Source organism: Equus przewalskii, chromosome 15 (genome assembly GCF_037783145.1).
Source record: "Equus przewalskii isolate Varuska chromosome 15, EquPr2, whole genome shotgun sequence".
Lineage (NCBI taxonomy): Eukaryota > Metazoa > Chordata > Mammalia > Perissodactyla > Equidae > Equus > Equus przewalskii.
This window is the reverse complement of record NC_091845.1, coordinates 74,459,135-74,477,375: the sequence shown is the minus strand read 5'-3', so window position 1 is coordinate 74,477,375 and position 18,241 is coordinate 74,459,135. Positions and strand designations below refer to the sequence as shown.

The 18,241-nt window shown below is 41.8% G+C and overlaps 1 protein-coding gene across 4 annotated transcripts in view; it reads left to right on the top strand.

Annotated features, from left to right (window-relative positions):
• DZIP1L (DAZ interacting zinc finger protein 1 like) overlaps positions 1–18,241 on the top strand; it is a 42,461-nt gene that overhangs the window by 6,451 nt on the left and 17,769 nt on the right. For all 4 annotated transcript variants that reach the window (XM_008519540.2, XM_070577551.1, XM_070577552.1 and 1 more), the window contains 5 exons: positions 1,999–2,580; positions 5,869–5,962; positions 8,686–8,807; positions 9,497–9,658; positions 12,543–12,671. In XM_008519540.2, the coding sequence (XP_008517762.1) occupies positions 2,080–2,580; positions 5,869–5,962; positions 8,686–8,807; positions 9,497–9,658; positions 12,543–12,671 (1,008 nt within the window). In that variant the 5' untranslated portion in view covers positions 1,999–2,079. The remainder of the gene's footprint in view (positions 1–1,998; positions 2,581–5,868; positions 5,963–8,685; positions 8,808–9,496; positions 9,659–12,542; positions 12,672–18,241) is intronic.

Sequence of the window (18,241 nt, the reverse complement as noted above, 5' to 3'; positions counted from 1 at the left end):
TGTTACTGAGGGCTTCCCTCGCTTCTCCTTGGGTTCTTACAGCGCCCCAGGGGTAGGTTGGGGGGGGTCCTATCATGGGTACCACAGCCTTTCATCCATGAGAGGCTTGGGGGGTGGAGCCTTTCCTGCAGGCCCTTCCCCTCTGCAGACCTGGCCCCACCGCTTCCTCAAGGCCTTTCTCCATCCTGAGGCCAAGGACCTTTCTCTCCTCTGATTTTCTATTGCACGTAAAAGTCAGAATCACGTAATCTAGAAAGAACTTGATTAAATAGGTCACATATACTTCTTGTTGCCCCAGTCGGATTCTGAGTTCCTCAAGAGCAGGAATTGTATTTTTTTCTTTAAAAAATTATAAAAGTAATAGATGATGATGCAGAGAACTTTGGATAGTCTAGAGAGGTGGAAAGGGGAAAATAAAAGTCCTCAAACCTCCATTCCCCCTTCCCAGAGGTAACCATAAACAGCTAACAGCTCGTTTATTTTTCTAGAAATAGTCTGTGCTTATGAAATAATACAGATAATGAATCATATAGGAATCTAAATTAGTATATTTTATTTAATTATGACTATATATGAATAACAAATACGGATCACTCATGTATGTGTATATATATGTATATATACCGTATATATGTATCATTATCATCATTGGTAAATGTAAGTCCTGTCTATCTGTCTGTCTGTCCATCTATCTATCCATCTCCTATCCATGCACTATCCGTCTATTCATTTATTTATCCCCGTTTCTCATTCCCATTTTCCTCATCCCTCATAGGTAACTATTCTAAAGTGAGATAGATATATATATTCAGATAGATATAGATATAGATGAGATATACATATCTCCTTTATTTTTGCAAATTATTACTAAATGTGACTATATTAATATTTCATTTAAACAGAAATGGAAGCATGTGTGTATGTATATGTGTATGTGTGGTCGTTATTCCATATCAGTACATGAAAAGTGACTTTGTTTTGAATAACTGTGTAGTATTTCATTGTATAGAGACGGTCTGTGTCATCCCCTACTGTACTTTGCCTTCTTGGACTTTGCTATTACAGACAACACTACAATGAGAATTTTTGCACAAGCACCTTTGCACACTTGTATGAGTTTATCTGTAGGATAAATTGTAATTTCTAGTAGTGGAATGTTCATTTTAAATTCCTGTTGCTCTTGTCAAATTACTCTCCAAAGAGAGAGAACAGTTTCTGTGTCTACCAAGAGAGGGGAGAGTAGAAGCTGAGTCTTTTGATAACAAACTGGAGCTCTTTTCTAAACCATTAGGTTTGAAAAAAAAAAAGACCATCATGGACTGGGCACAATCTGTGTGTAGGGTCGCAGGCGCTCTCCTAAGCACCCCCTGGGCAGTGGCGGACATCAGTTCACTCACATCCCACTAGGGAGGACATAGTCACATGACCACACCTTATAGCCGAGGAAACTGGGAAATGTAGCCCACCACTATTCCACCCTGACCTTGTAATAATGGGAGGAGAGGATGGGCTGTGGTAGACGTTAGGCAGCTCTGCCACCCGAGGTGAGTTCTTGGACTTTATCCTGAGGTCAATGTCAGGCTGCAGAAGGACCTACTTATACATCTGACAGCTCCGCCCAACAAAGAGCTCGGGCAGGCACTCTTGCAGTGGACTGGGGCACAGAGATGTTCACTGAGGACCTACTATGTGCCAGACTCTATGCTGAGTGCTTCACCTGCCTCATTCCTAACCACAGGCTTGCAAAGTGGGCCCCGTGATCCCCAGTATACACAGGAGGCTTAAAGCTGTGAAGGGACTTGCCCAGGGCTGAGGTTCTGAGTCCACATCTGTGAGACTGGAAAGCCCACACCCTTGCTTGCTGGAGCTCTGGCTGTGTCAGGGCAGAGCAGCCTACTGCAGCTGTTGTTTAGTTCCCTTAGGCTCTTGCTGGCCACGTGTATGGTACATGCAGCCACACGCACCTTGCCTAACTTGGATTCACTTCTCATTTTCCAGGCCCTCTCTCAGCTCCTTTGTCTGCTGCCGTGGCCCTGGTGGCATCCTCCCTCGGTGATCAGCCCAGGGCTTCCCCTGCCCATGCAGTCCCCCGCAACCACTGCTGAGGGCCTCAGTGGCCCCCTCTTTGGGGCCTACACGCTCCCTACCTTCAAGTTCCAGCCTCGCCATGAAAGCATGGACTGGAGGCGTATTAGTGCCCTGGATGTGGACCGTGTGGCCCGGGAGCTGGACGTGGCCACCCTGCAGGAGAACATCACTGGCGTCACCTTCTGCAATTTGGACCGGGAGGCGTGCAGCCGCTGTGGGCAGCCTGTGGACCCAGCGCTGCTCAAGGTGCTGCGCTTGGCGCAGCTCATCATCGAGTACCTGCTGCACTGCCAGGATTGCCTGAGTGCCAGCGTGGCCCAGCTGGAGGCGCGGCTGCAGGCCAGCCTGGGCCAGCAGGAGCGTGGCCAGCAGGAACTGGGCCGCCAGGCTGACGAGCTCAAGGGTGTACGGGAGGAGAGCCGCCGGCGTCGCAAGATGATCAGCACCTTGCAGCAGCTGCTCCTGCAGACAGGCGCCCACAGCTACCACACGGTAAGGGATCTCTGCAGGGTGGGGAGTGGGAGGGCTTTGCACCCAGCCTCCAGGCCACCTGGGCAGCACCACTGCCGTGGGTCCCAAGGCCCTGTGGGCCATTTCACTGGTTAGGAGCAGATTTTAGAGACGCTGCTTGCGGTCAGAGAGCTCAAGGGTGTCTGACCAGGTTCTACAGTGTGTGTGTGATAATGAAATTATGCATTTGTGGCAGGTGTGTGTAGGAAGGATGTGTGTGCACAGAGTGTGTATGTGTTTATGGAGAGGGTGTGTGTCTAGCGTGTACCTGTGTGAAAGCATGGAGGGTATCTGTGTTTATGGATGGTGTGAATATGTGTGTGTCTAATCTGTGTATGTGAATGTTTGGAGGGTACATGTGTGTATGGTATGTGTGTATGTGTGGAGTGTGTGGTGTGTAATGTGTGCATGTGTGTAGAAGTGTGCATATAAAGGTTTATTTATGGTGTGGTGGTATGAATGGTGTATATGTGTCGAAGGGTTATGGAGGGCATACGTGTGTATGTATGAAAGGTTTGTGTGTGCATGTCGAGAGTGTGATATGTAAAGGGATGTGTAAGAGGGTGTATGTATGTGTGAAATCAGTGTGTGACAAGGGACTGGTGGAGCCAGGCCCATTCTGGAAAAGTGACTCCATTATTCAACTAAGTGACAGTTCATTCCCCACAGTGGCATTTGAGTATTTGCATGTATTTCCATAGAAAGTGTGGACTGGGGACAGTTGCCCTTTAATAAATTGTCGTGATGGCCAGGCCCTGGGCCAGGCTCTGAGGATGAAGGCACAAGTCATGCTGGTTCAGGTTTTCAAGAAATTCATAGTTTGGGGGTGTGTGGGATAGCAGGAATCATTATGATCCAATGTCAATTGATAGAATGATAGTTTATATAGTTGATATAATGTTGATTATGATAAAAAGGGTCAGAACCCTTTCAGTAGTAAGTGACAAAGCAGCAATCCAACCTCGCTTAGGCCAATAAGGAATTTTTTGGCTGATTTAACTTAAAAATCCAGGGTTATGGATTTTTTGTGTGTGATTTTGTGTATGGATTCAGGTGTGATTTGCCCCAGGAATCAGACGATGGCACCAGAATCTAGTTTCTCTCCCTGCAGCTCTTGGCAATTCTTCCTCAGCATGGGTTCCATTTCTAGAAAGATTCTGTCCCTGTGGCAGCGGTTGGGTCACTGTAGTGGCAGCTTCTCATTTTCTCAGATTCAAGGCTGGCATGGTGGGGGCCTCCTTTGGTGTCAGCAGCCCAGCCAGTGCTTCACCGTCTCTCCTATGTTTGGCCGTGCATGGGTCTCCGACCCATCTCTGAACCAATCACAGGTCCCGAGAATGTGGAGTTCAGAGTGGCTTTGGTCTGGGTCACATGTTCATCCATGGAGCTGGGGGTGGACTGGAGCCCGTGGATTCTCAATCCTCTGGGAAGAGGGTAATCACCCAGCAGGAAGCTGTACTGTCAAAAGTGAACACATGTCCTTAACCAGTGGAGAAAGTGTTGAGTACAATAAAGATGTGGCTGAGAAGCTGTAGGAGCACAGAGGAGGGAGGGGGGTGTCTTCTGGAGGTGGTGTTTAAACTGAGCCTTGAATGCTGAGCACAGTTTTGTAAAGGAGTGTTGCAGGCAGAGGCAGCGCGGGTGCCAAGGAGAGAAGGGCCCTCAGTGCGATGGCTTCGGAATGGCCTGAGGTGGGGTTGGTGAGGGGCTGTGGGCAGAGAGGTGGCAGGAGATGATAGCAGAGCCAGGTTCTGGTAGCCTTGAATGCCATGGTGAAGAGTGTGGACCTAGTCTGAAGGCAGTGGTGGTGTCCAGCATCAGGAGCCTGGTTTGTGAGTGTGCTGAGAGGTGAGAACAGGGAAACGGGGAAGGGTGGGATGAAGGAGGGGCTTACGATTTGGAATAAGATGCCTCATAAAATATTCCCCACCCACCCAACTCATATTCCTTCCGACAACTAGAAATTCATTTGTGTCCCTTTGGAACTCCAGAGTGGACCAAGTCTGTCAATGTCGTGTGTATCTCTTTGGATTAGGTTTGACTGTGGGTGACAGAAAACCTCAAATCATAGCTGTGTGACTGGGTAGAAGTTTATTTCTCTCTCATGAATAAAGTCTAGAAGTAAGTGATCCAGGGGTGGTATGGAATGCCACAACCATTGTGGACCCACTTCTTTATGTGTTGCTCTGCCAGCCTTGTCATGTGGCTTTTGCCTCATGGTCCAAGATGGCTGCCTGAGTTCCACCTCTCAGGTCTACATTCTATTCAGCAGGAGGAGGAAGGGTGAGGAATGTCATGACTCTTTCTTTAACGGCACCTCCCAAAAGTTACGTATCCACTTCTACTTACATGTCATTGCCCAGAATTTAGTCACATGGCCACACCTGGTTACAAGGGAGGCTGGGACATATAGTGTTTATTCTCAGTAGCCTCGTGACCAGCTAAAACTGAGGGTTTCTATTGCAAAGGAAAAAGGGAAAATGGGGATTGGGTAACAACTGGCAATTTCTTTCGCATTTGCGCTTCTGTAAAGATAGCAAATAATCTGCCCTCTTACTCTGATTGACTAGTCGTGGCAGCCTGCAAAGCCGTGTTGGAAGGATTTTGAAGTTTTACAGTGAAAAGATGATAAGATAGATAGGCAGCGTCTGAAATGCTTCAGGAGAGTGAAGTGGAAATGCAGGGGCTGTTATTTGCTGTCCTCTGCTCCAGTGGTTCTCAGCCTTGGGGTGGGACCTGGACATTTGCATTTTTAAAAAAACTTTTTATTCTGGAAAATTTCAAACATATACAGAAGCAGAGAGAGTAATATAATGAAGCTGCTTCTTCATGTTACCCAGCCCAGTAGTTGTCAGCTCATGGCCAATGTTCCTAACAATTTCTCCCACCCCTGGGTTATTTTGAAGTGTATTACTCATATGATTTTGTCTGTAAATGTTTTAGTACGTATCTGTAAGAGGCAAGGATTCCCATTTTTAAACATAAACATGATACCATCATCATGCCCAGAAAAACCAACTAAAATTCCCCAACATGGTCAAATACCCAGTCAGAGTTCACAGTTCCCCAGCACTGGTCGTGTGTTAAAGCTCGGAATACATAATATATGTATATTTTTTGGGTTGATGTTCCTGCTCACTCAGTTAGTCAAATTCTTCATTTCTGAAGCAGCCCAGGGGGCCCAAGGAAATGGGCGTTGCGATGTCGGGAGAATCCCAGGCTGACTCAGGTGATCTAATCCTGCTCTCTCACTGCTTCCCCTCTGTGTAGTGCCACCTGTGTGACAAGATGTTCATGAATGCCACCTTCCTCCGAGGCCACATCCAGCGCAGACATGCGGGCACGGCAGAGGGCATGGCGGAAGGTAGTGAGTCCAGGCAGCAGCCCAGGGCCCTCCTGGGACTGTGGAGGGACCTGGGCTGGTGTTCAGAGGGTGGGGGGCACATACACCACCAAAGCTGCCCTCAGAACCTCATCATCCAGTTGAGGATGGGGTGATCCCACCATCCATCATGGGGGGTTTCACCTGGGGCTGGGAGAGTTTCTGACTACGTGTGTAGGGAAGAAGGGCTGGGAGTCAGACAGGTAGGTTCCAGTCTTAGCTTTGTCTCTTTCTACGAGGTGACCATGGTCAGTGCTCCCCTGTCTGAGTCTCAGTGGCCTTCACTGTGAATGGGGCAGTCAGACGGAGTGACTTTGAAGGGCCTTTCCCTCCTGGCCTTCTGTGAATCTGCTCTTCTCTGATGCTAACTAGGAATAAGCTTAAATGGGGTTAAGGAGCAGCCAGACCAGTTTTTTGACTTTTTTATGTATGTGAGCTTATTATGACTCAATCACTTTAATTTCGTTGTTTCAAATTCCAAAACAAGTAACAAGGTTATATGTTTTCCCCACAAAGAGATTTGCGTACTTTATATCCATTTTTTGAGGTTCAATAAGAAATAGCTGTTAAAACATAAAACATAGATATGAAAATATAAATATAATGTAAATATAAAAATACTATTAAATAAAAATTTTTTCTTATCTTCCTTTATTTTAATTTCCTTTTCAAAGAACAGACTTAGACTTTGAAATAGCACCATTTACCTAGTTCCTATGCATTTATTATATATCTAATTCTTCTTGGTTCTGAATTGGAGGCTGCTAAAGAAAAATAGATTTTCTACTTCTTAAATAGTTTTTTTTCTGATAAAAATATGTCTTTGAAGAGATATTTGTATACCCATGTTCATAGCAGTGTTATTCACAGTAGCTAAGATATGGAAGCAACCCAAATGTCCATTTGATGGATGGATAAGCAAATGAATGGATAAGCAAAATGTGGTATATACATGCTAAGGAATATTATTCAGCCTTAAACAAAATGGAAATTCTGCAATATGATACAACATGGATGAATCTTGAGGACATTATGCTAAATGAAATAACTCATTCACAAAAGGACAAATACTGTATGATTTCACATATATGAGGTGTCTAGAGTAGTCAAATTCATAGAAACAGAAAGTAGAATGGTGGTTGCCAGGGGCTGGGAGTAAGGGGATGGGGGGTCATTGTTTAATGGGTACAGAGTTTCTGTCTTACAAGATGAAAAGAGATATGGAGATAGATGGTGGTGATGGTTGCACAACATTATGAATGTATTTAATACTGCTGAACTGTACATTTAAAAATGATTAAGATGGCAAATTTTGTGTTGTGTGTATTTTAATACAATAAAAAAATTGGGAAAAATGCCTTTGATATAGAAAATTTAAATACAGGAATGTAGAAAACCAAAAATAAAAACCATGGGCAATATCACCTGCAGTTAATATTTTGGTGTATTCTCTGTCACTGCTCTTCCGTTTACATATATAATTGTATAGCACGCAGTTTTGACTATCGCTTTTTTCCAATTAAGAATATATTACATTTTCCAATGTCATTAAATCATCTTTGAAAACATGATTTTTTTAATGACTGAATAGTATTCCATCATGTGGCTATCATGATTTATTTCACAATTGAATTATTTCATAATTTGTATGGGTTACTCAAAAATTTCCCTATTATAAATCACATGATGATCACCAATCTTGTGTATAAATCCTTGTGCATGTTCCTTACCATTTCCTTAATGTAAAGGGCTGTAAGGAGAGAGGGAAGATGGTCTTCAGGCAACTTTTGGGGCATTTCTGTTCATGACCTTTTTATTCTCGGGCAGCTGGCTCTCGGATACCCCAGCTCTGCTGTTCCATACTCACCTCAAATCACTTTATTAACCCAAATTAATTTTGACTGCATCTAAACATTGCTTGTTTCCAAAAAGTCCAATCTGAAAAAAGCCTTTTCAAAGAAAGGCTTAGAGTTTAATAACAGTACCGTCTATCTAATGATCACTAAATGTACTTTAAAGAGTAACGTGTTCGTGTACAGCTGGTGTCTTTTTCATTAACCCTTGGATCTTGGTTTATCAGTATGTGTTTTAGTTAAGAGTATTCTTTTATAATTCATTCTTTGTTTAAAATCTTAAAAAATTTAAAGTCTACAGTTTAAGCAACCTTGGCTGAAAGTTTCCTTCATAATTCATGCTGCCTTTTTTCGTTTTGTACAACTATACATTTAGACTATATTATGGAAAAAAGTGAACTTAAAACTAGAATTATTTTCCTTACTTGAAGCTCCTCGCTGATAGCTGTCGGGATGCATAGACCTGTTCTTTGGGGTCCTAACCAGTGTGTGCGTGCTATTTGCTATTCTGCTTCTGTTACTCTACTAATTTTGCGTCCACATTTCCGTGTGTCAGTACGGTCAAAACAGGTATTTTAAAGGACAATAATAGTAACATTTATTGAGCTGTCATGCCAGGCACAACGCTGACAACTTTGCTTTGTCACGTTTCGTCCTCATAACAGCCCTCTGAGGTAGGTGCTATTTTCCATTTTCCAGTTTGGGGAAACAGTTATGTCGTCTGCCCGAGGTCAGTGTGCAGTGGAAGTGGCAAAGCTAGCCTCAGACTAAGGTGGGACTGATTGCATAGGTGAGGAATGTACTGACTTTTGCACTTAAACTGGTCCCCCTCTTTTTGCATGGACTCCACAGGAAAACAGAAGAAGCAGGAACAGCCAGTGGAGGAGGTGTTAGAAGAGCTGCGGGCCAAGCTAAAGTGGACCCAAGGGGAGCTGGAAGCCCAGCGTGAGGCTGAGAGGCGGCGGCAGCTCCAGGTGGGCACGGAGGGCAGAGGTAAGGGAGGCTCGGCCGTGGGCGACCTGGGAGACCCATGATGCTCCTTATCGACAGGGCCCAAATGCTGGCTGGTTTCCCAGAGCCGGGTGTCAGAGCTAGGATCGCAGGTTCCTGGATGTGGCAGATGATTTTAGGTCGTCTGGAAAGGAAAATCCAGTTATTTTGGCAGACCTGTGTGGTCAAAAGTAGGGCAGAGAGTTGCAGTTTCCTGCGTTATTCAGCGCCCTCTGAGGGCGTTTGAACCTGAATTTTCACTTCTTACACCGTGCTCTTAGCTTTTTGAGGACAAAGACTGGATAAGCTCCAGAATCCAGCCCAGAGGAGGTACTCAGGAAATACCTGTAGAATGAAAATGCATAAACTTGCCTCCCTCGTTCCTTCATTTATTCATTCATCACTCATTCCCTCAGCATGCATTTATTGAGCACCACCTATGCCAGGCATTGTGAGGAACATAAAGAGAGAAAAGACATTATCCCCATCCTCAAGGGACTTTACACTTCAGAAAAGCCTTGTTCCATTCCATGTCCGGACAGTGGGGACCGTGGGACGAGTGTCCTTTGGGTCTCCATAGTGACTTGCGTGGACAAGGGGCCCTAGCAGTTTCTCAGTAAATATTTGTCATAATGTGGAATTAATGATTCTGTTGTTTTGCTTTTCTTTGTAGGAAGCAGAGATCACTCGTCAGAGGGAAATGGAAGCTAAGAAAGACTTTGATGAGTGGAAAGAAAAAGAGCGGGCCAAGCTCTATGGGGAAATAGACAAGCTAAAAAAATTATTTTGGGATGAATTTAAAACTGTTGCCAACCATAACTCTACGCTAGAAGAGGTACCCAATATGAAAGCCTTCTCAATGTTCTTTGGTGAAAATCTGCTTATTTGTTCTCATAATTCAGTTCTTAGTTTGTACTGGTTTTATTTCATCTGCCATTGGGAGCTAATATGCTATGAGGCCAGATACTAGAGGGCGGTGCCTGAGATTGAATACCTGCTCTATCATATACTGGCTGTGTGACCTTGGGCAAGTTACTTAACCTTCCTGTGCCTCAGCTTCTTTTCTGTAAGATAGGTTGCTGGAAGGGTTAAATTAGCACAGAGACAGCACTAAACGTTATCTGGCACACAGTAAGAATTGCCTAGATATCATGCTTATTTTTGCAAAGGGCTTTCATCACTGGACAAGAAATGAGGCAAAATTTAAATTAATGCATTTTTCTTCCAACAAATATTTGCTGAGCGCTGGTCACCTGCCAGGCAGTCTGCTGGGGTCTGTGGAGGTCACACTTGGTAGCTAACATTCACTGCCTGTGTTTACTGTTTTCCAGCCACACTGCGGAGCGCTTTACACACCCTCACTTCCGATCGTCGTAACAACCAAACAACCATAACATTCTCAAAGTCGGTACCTCCTTAGTTTATTAATTTATTTGTTAAAATTCTTTGTTTTGTTAAAAGCTTTTTATCATTCCTCCTTTACGGGTGAAGACAGTGAGGCCACATAGCTTGCCCAAGGTCACACAGCTTTAAGAGGCAGAGCTGGGTTCTGGTCCCAGCTCCTGAAACTTTGAAGCCCCTGCTGTTCTTCCGAAGGTGCTATCAAGTTTATTCAGGGAAACCTTATTAAACTGATCCCTGGACAGCATCTTCCCGTAGAAGCCTGGATGACTACAACTGTCTAAGGGAAAAAGTTTTGGGGAGGAATATTTTTGGAATGTGTGTAGCTCTAATTGGTCCTCCTAACATCAAGGAGAATCTTTCTTGTTTTTCAAAATGAACTGTCAAAGAGTGTTTCTCATAATCGTTTCATGTTTTTTCTAAAGAAACATCTAGACAACTTTTCCAGAGGGGGATTGTCATAGGATGCGCTTGGAGTCTTCAGTGATCCAGCGTCTTAATCTGAGACGGGAAGCTGAGGATGGAAGGCGGAGGGGTTGAAATGAGAGTCGTGTGTGTGTGTGTGTGTGTGTGTGTGTGCGCGCGCGCGCACGCGTGTGCGTGTGTGTGCGTGTGTGTGCACGTGTGATTATCTGTAGTGACCTGAGCCCTCCTGTCCTAAATGTGCCCCCCGTGTGGTCAGGGATGATCTGTGGAAGACAAGATGTTGCTCTGCCGTGTGAACCTCATGCTCCTAACCCCCAGCTCCATACCCACCATTCCTGAGCTCGTCTACACCTCTCCCGACTCCCACACTTCCCTGACAAGGTGCCAGCTGATGAGACATTTGATAAATAGGTATTGATTTGATTTTGGAGTTGTTCAGAAACCACCTCATCAAGAGTCAAAGGGTTGCTCTTGGTTAGAAATTCTGAGTTTTGGTAGATGAGGACATGATTCTTACCATCCATGGTTTCCTTCTGACTTGATCTCATTCTCCTAAACTGGAACATCCATTTCTTTGTGTGTTTCTCCTATCGGACTGCTTATGTTGTGTTTTTGTGTTTGTGTGTCTCCCCCGTCTCCTCTCACCTGACATTTTATTATTTTACTTTTATTACAGTTAGGAACCAAACTGGATACAAAATTCTCAGTGTAGTTGGATAATTATTTTGTTAATTTATTTTTAAAATTTTGGGGGTAAAAACATAAGATTCTATTTAGAGTGATTGTGAAACTCTGTAAGACAGGCCATTTTCAAAATGCAGGAGAAGATTCTCCTTGATGTTAAGAGGGCCAATGAGAGCTAAATATGTTTTCAAAATATTTCTTCTCAAAACTTTCCCCCGTTACAGAAATCTGAGTTTCCTTTGGCTCAGTTACCTGACTGAAGAGAAAACTTTAGATTAGATGTAGGGTAAATCCAGGAGTCCCCAGTTCAGGGAAGATACCATGAGGGTTTGTAATGCCAAGACAGCCAGCTCTCTGGTTGTCACGAGCAGCAGTGTGTAGACAGAAGTGACCCACTAGAGGCTGAGAGTTGGGCATACATCTGATAAAGCATTCGACTGTGAAAGTATTCGAGGGCTTCAGAAGGTGAACATTTGGACCTAATATTGCTTGAGCAGTAATCGAGAAGAGTTAAAGATTAGCAACAACGATGCCAAGTTAAACTCAGGGACTTGCAGTTCATTGAGGCTTCGATAGGGCTTCTGAGATTTATTTAGAAACAGAGATGGAGTTATTTGCTTTGTTACTGCAGGAGTGATATATTGAAAAATATAACCCTAGTTGGGTGTACAGGCGCCTTCTCTTGGATCCACTTTTCCTTCAGATCACACGCTGCTAGCTCAGGAATCACTAGGCATTGGTGACGGCTCCAAGCCGGGCAAAGCCAGGCCTTCTTGGTGACAGCCAGAATATTTCTGTGGGAGGAGGGCCAGGAGTCCTCAGGGAACGGTCTGGGGTGCCTGAGACCTTTCCAGAGGCTTACAAATCTGATTCTCTTCAGCCTTTTCAAGACTGAGGAGGAAATGGGGCAGCTGTCAGGCGAGCTTTGGGTTTGAATACAGCAGAATTTCAGTGCAATTGAAATCCCACTCTTGAATTCTCTTCTTCCATGGGAACTTGCTTCTCCTCTGCAAGGACTGAGCTCTCAGGAGAACTCTAGTGAAGGGGAGTGTGGACTTGTGTGATTAGCAGGTGTGCAGCTATCTAGCGGGGACAAGTTTGGGGTTTGTTGTTGGGTTAAGGTGTGCTCTTCTGACACTGCTCAAGGGCCAAAGACACCATCGTGATCAGATCTTCATCCAAATAAAACTATGCCCTGGCCTTTGCAGAAACTGCAGGCACTGCAGTCCCACAGTGTGATCGAGTCCCATCTGGGGTCGCTGCGGGATGAGGAGTCGGAGGAGCGACTCAGGCAGGCGCAGGAGCTCCAGGCGCTGAAGGAGAAGATGGATGTTCAGGTGAGCAGACACCCATGCCTTTCTTCCCCAAGCCAGCCAAGAGGCATGTTGTCTTCCAACAAAGATTCTTGTTCTGCCAGGATGTGAAAGCACAGAATAGGGTTCTTTGGCTTCTCAGGTGAGGCTGGTGATGTACATGTGTGCAATATCAGAATATGTACAGCTGTGTCTCTTATTTTGCACTTTTATCTTCATTTTGAGTCCAACCCAGTTGAAAACAACTCTTAGAAAGTGTGACAATCGCTTGGATTTGAAAATATTTGGGATGAATGGTGTGATGGTAAATATTTAACAACTGGCTCTCTGTAACTAAAAAAGCTTTGATTTGTAGCACTTGTCATTTTCCGTGGTATAAATATTCCCACCATGGCTGATTTCGTGCCACCAATGTAAGGTCACTGCATATGAATTGGGACAACTTGTGCACAATCCTCTCTCTTGAACTGGTAGGAGGTGGCCCTGGCCACTGCTGGATGAATCTTACAAACAGTCCAGTTATACATGGTCTGTATCATGGTGATTCCATGATGAGAAAGGGCAGTTGGCACAGTCATTAGATGATGTTGTGCTTCTGTTCCTGTCTTCCAAGAATGTTAACAAAGAGCTTAATGTCTAACAGTCAGCAGTAAAACGTTTCCACTGGTGGATGTTTCACAAGTTTCACATTAAAGAAAGCCATTCTTCTTCTATGAACTCTGTTTACATCCTTTCTTATTTTTCTGTTGACTTCCGTCCCAACTTGTGAGTTTATATAATGTATGGAAATTAAGCCAGTCCTTTGTTCTTGTTGTGGCTATCTTCTCCAATTTTCTGTTGGTCCTTCAACTTTGTTTATTGTGGCTTTGGCCATACAAAATCAATACTATTTATGTGGTTAAAATGATCAATCTTTTGTTTATGGCCACTGTGAGATTTAAAAAGAAAATATTCCTGCGTTTTCTTTTAGTGCTTTCGTGGCCTTATTTATTTATTCATTCATACATACATACCACTTTACTGAGGTACGATTGACATGTAAAAAGCTGTATATGTTTAATGTATATGACTCAATGAGTTTGGGGATAAGTATACACCCTTGAAACCATCACCACCATCAGGCTGTAGACATATCCATGACCTCCCAAGGTTTCCTCCCATCCTTATTATTGTTATTATTTTTGTGTGTGTGGTAATAACACTTAACATGAGATCTACTTCCTTAGCAAATTTTAAGTATACAATACAGTGTATATATATATATCTTGCATAAAAACTTTGTGCTCTTTGACCATAAGCTCCCCATTTTCTCCTCACCTTAGCCCCTGGCAGTCACCATTTTACTCTCTATTTCTATGAGTTTTACTATTTTAAATTCCACATATAAGTGAGATCATGTAGTATTGTCTTTCTGTATCTGGTTTATTTCACTTAGCATGCTGTCCTCTAGGTCCACTCATGTTGATGCAAATGGCAAGATTTCCTTCTTTTTTAAGGCTGAGTAATATTCCAGTGTATTTATATACTACATTTTCTTTATTCATTAATTCGTTGATGAATTATTAGGTTTCCATATTTTGGCTGTTGTGAATAATGCTGCAATGAACATGGAATTGTGGGTATCTCTTTGAGATCATGATTTCAATTCTTTTGGATCAACACCAAGAAGTGGAATTGCTGGATTATATGGTAGTTCTATTTTTAATTTATCTTAACAAGAGAAAAATAAACAAGTTTATTAACATGTATACCTCATATATACTTGGGAGATACCCAGGGAAAATGAGTAACTCTCGGTGTTTAATGTTTTGAGGAGCCTCTGTACTGTTTTCCATAATTGCTGTGCCAATTTACATTCCCACCAACAGTGTGCAAGAGTTTCCTTTTCTTCACATCCTCGCCAACACATATCTTCTTGTTTTTTTAAAATAATAGCCATCTCAGCAGGTGTGAGGTGATAGCTCACTGTGGTTTTATTTGCATTTCTCTGCTGAGTGATGATGTTGAGCACCTTTTCATATTCCTCTTGGCCATTTGTAGGTCTTTGGGGAAATGTCTATTCAAGTCCTTTGATCATTTTTTAATTGTTGTTTGTTTTTTGCTATTGAGTTGTATGAATTCCTTATATTTTGGATATTAACTTCTTATCAAATATATGGTTTGCAAGTATTGTCTGTCGTTCCGTAGCTTGCCTTTTCATTTTGTTGATTGTTTCTTTTGCTGTGCAGAAACTTTTAGTTTGAGGTAATCCCACTTGTTTAGCTTTGCTTTTGTTGCCTGTGCTTTTGATGTCACATCCAAAAATATATTGCCAAGACCAATGTCAAGGAGCTTTTCCTCTATGTTTTCTTCTAGGAGTTTTATGGTTTCAGATCTTACATTTAAATCTTTAATCCATTTTGAGTTATTTTTGTGTATGGTGTAAGATATTGGTCCAAATTCATTCTTTTGCATGTGTATATCCATTTTCCCCAGCACTATTTATTGAAAAGGCTATCCTTTCCGTATTTTGTATGCTGGGTGTCTGTGTTGAAGATTAGTTGACTGTATATGTGTGAGTTTATTTCTGGGTTCCATAGTCTATTCCATTGGTCTATGTGTCTGCTTTTATGCCAATACCATACTGTTTTGATGACTATAGCTTTATAATATAATTTGAAATCAGGAAGTGATGCCTCTAGTTTTGTCTTTTTGCTCAAGATTTCTCTGGGTATTTGGGGTCTTTTGTGGTTCCATATGAGTTTTAGGATTTTTTTTTCTATTTCTGAGAAAAATGTCATTAGAAATTTGATAGGAATTACATTGACTCTGTAAATTGTTTTGGGTAGTATGGACATTTTAACAATATTCTTCCAGTCCATGAGCACAGAATATCTTTCCATTTATTTGTGTCTTCTACTTCATTCATTGGTGTTTTATAGTTTTCAGTGGATAGATCTTTATATCCTTGGTTAAATTTGTTCCTATGTATTTTGTTGTTTCTGATGCTGCTGTAAATGGGATTGTTTTCCTAATTTCTTTTTTGGGTAGTTTGTTGTTAATGTATAGAAATGCAACTGATTTTTACATGCTGATTTTGTATCTTACAACTTTATTGAATTTTTATTCTAACGGTTTTTATTTGGGTGGAGTCTTTAGGGTTTTCTATGTATAAGATCATGTCATGTGCAAATAGAGAGAATTTTACTTCTTCCTTTCCAATTTGAATGCCTTTTATTGCTTTTTCTTGCCTGATTGCTCTTTCTAGGATTTCGCGTACTATGCTGAATAGATGTGGTGAGAGTGGGCATGCTTGTCTTGTTGCTGGTCTTAGGGGAAAAGTGTTCAGCTTTTCACTGTTGAATGTGTTACTCATATATGGCCTTTATTGTGTTGAGATACATTCCTTCTATACCTAATTTGTTGAGAGTTTTTGTACTGAAAGGATATTGGATTTTGTCACATGCTTCTTCCACATCTGTTGAGATGATCATATGATTTTGTCCTTCATTCTGTTAATGTGTTTTGCTACATTTATTGATTTGTGTGTGTTGAACCATCCTTGCATCCTGGAATAAATCCCACTTAATAATGATGTATGTTCTTTTAATGTGCTGTTGAATTTGATTTGCTTGTATTTTGTGAGGATTTTTGATCCATGTACATTAGGGATATTGGCCTGTAATTTTTTTCCCTGTAGTTCCCTGGTCTGACTTTTGATAAGAGTATGCTGACCTCATAAGATGAGTTTGGAAGTGTTCCTTCTTCAATGTTTCAGAAGAATTTAGGAATAATTTGCATTAATTCTTTAAATGTTTGATAGAATTCACCAGTGAAGCCATCTGGTTCTAGGCTTTTCTTTATTGGGAGATTTTTGTTTACTGATTCAATCTCCTTACTCTTTATTGATCTGTTCAGATATTTTGTTTCTTTATGACTCAGTCTTGGTAGGTTGTATGTTTCTAGGAATTTGTCCATGTCTTCCATATTATCCAATTTATTGGTGTATAATTGTTTGTAGTAGTCTCTTGTGATCCTTTGCATTTTTGTGGAATCAGTTGTAACATCTCTGCTTTCATTTCTGATTTTATTTATTTGAGACTTATCTTTTCTTTTTGCCTAGCTAAGGATTTGTCAATTTCATCTTTTCAGAAAACCAACTCTGTTTTGTTGATCTTTTCTATTCTCTATTTCATTTATATCTACTCTAATCTTTATTATTTTCTTCCTTTTGCTAACTTTGGGCTTAGTTTGTTCTTTTTCTAGTTCCTTGAGGTGCAAAAGTAGGTTGCTAATTTGACATCTTTCTGTTTTCTTAATGTGGAAGTTTATCGATATAAACTTCCTTCTTAGAACTGCTTTTTCTGCATCCCATAAGTTTTGATATTTGTGTTTCCACTTTTGTTTGTCACAAGATATGTTTTGTTCCCCCTTTGATTTCTTCTTTGACCGTTGGTTGTTCAGGAGTGTGTAGTTTAATTTCCACTTATTTGTGAATTTTCCTATTTCTTTCCTGCTATTGATTTCTAGTTTCATAGTATTATGGTTGGAAAAGATTAACTTGATCTGATTTCAAGCTTAAATTGGTAAGACTTGTTGCGTGGGCTGCCATATGATCTATCCTGGAGAATGTTCGTTGGGTGCTTGAGAAGAATGTGTATTCTGCTACTTTTGGATGGAGTGTTCTGTATATGTCTGTTTAGTCCATTTGGTCTATGGTGCTGTTCAAGTCCACTGTTTCACTGTTGATTTTCTGTCTGGATGATATATCTGTTGTTGAAAGTGGGTATTGAAGTCTCCTACTATTATTGTATTGCTGTTTATTTCTCCCTTCAGTTCTGTTAATATTTGCTTTATATGTTTAGGTGCTCTGATGTTGGGTGCATATGTATTTACAATTGTTATATCCTCCTGATGAATTGACCCCTTCATCATTATATATAGACCTTCTTTATCTCTTGTAATAGTTTTTGACTTAAAGTCTATGTTGTCTGATATAAGTGTCATTACCCTTGTTTTCTTTTGGTTACCATTGGCATGAAATACCTTTTTCCATCCCTTCAGTTTTAGCCTATGTGTGTACTTAAAGCTGAAGTGAGTCTCTTGCAGGCAGCATATAATTGGATCTTGTTTTTTTTTTTTTTGTGGTGAGAAAGATTGGCTTTGAGCTAATGTCTGTTGCCAATACTCTTTTTGCCTGAGGAAGATTATTGCTGAGCTAACATCTGTGCCAATCTTCCTCTATTTTGTATGTGGGATGCTACCACAGCATGGCTTGATGAACAGTATGTAGGTAATTGGCTGGGATCTGAACCTGCAAACCCTGGGCTGACGAAGCACAGTGCACAAACTTAACCACTATGACACTGGGCTGGCCCCTGGATCTTGTTTTTTTCATCCGTTCAGTTGCTCTTCATCTTTTGATTGGAGAATTTAATCTGTTTAAATTTGAAGTAATTATTGATAGGTAAGGACATACCGTTGCTATTTTGTTAATTTTCAGACTGTTTTGTGGTTCCTTTGTCCCTTTCTTCCTCTCTTGCTGTCTTCCTTTGTGATTTGATGATTTTTTTTGTAGTGGAATGCTTTGATTTCTTTCTCTTTCTCTTTTATGT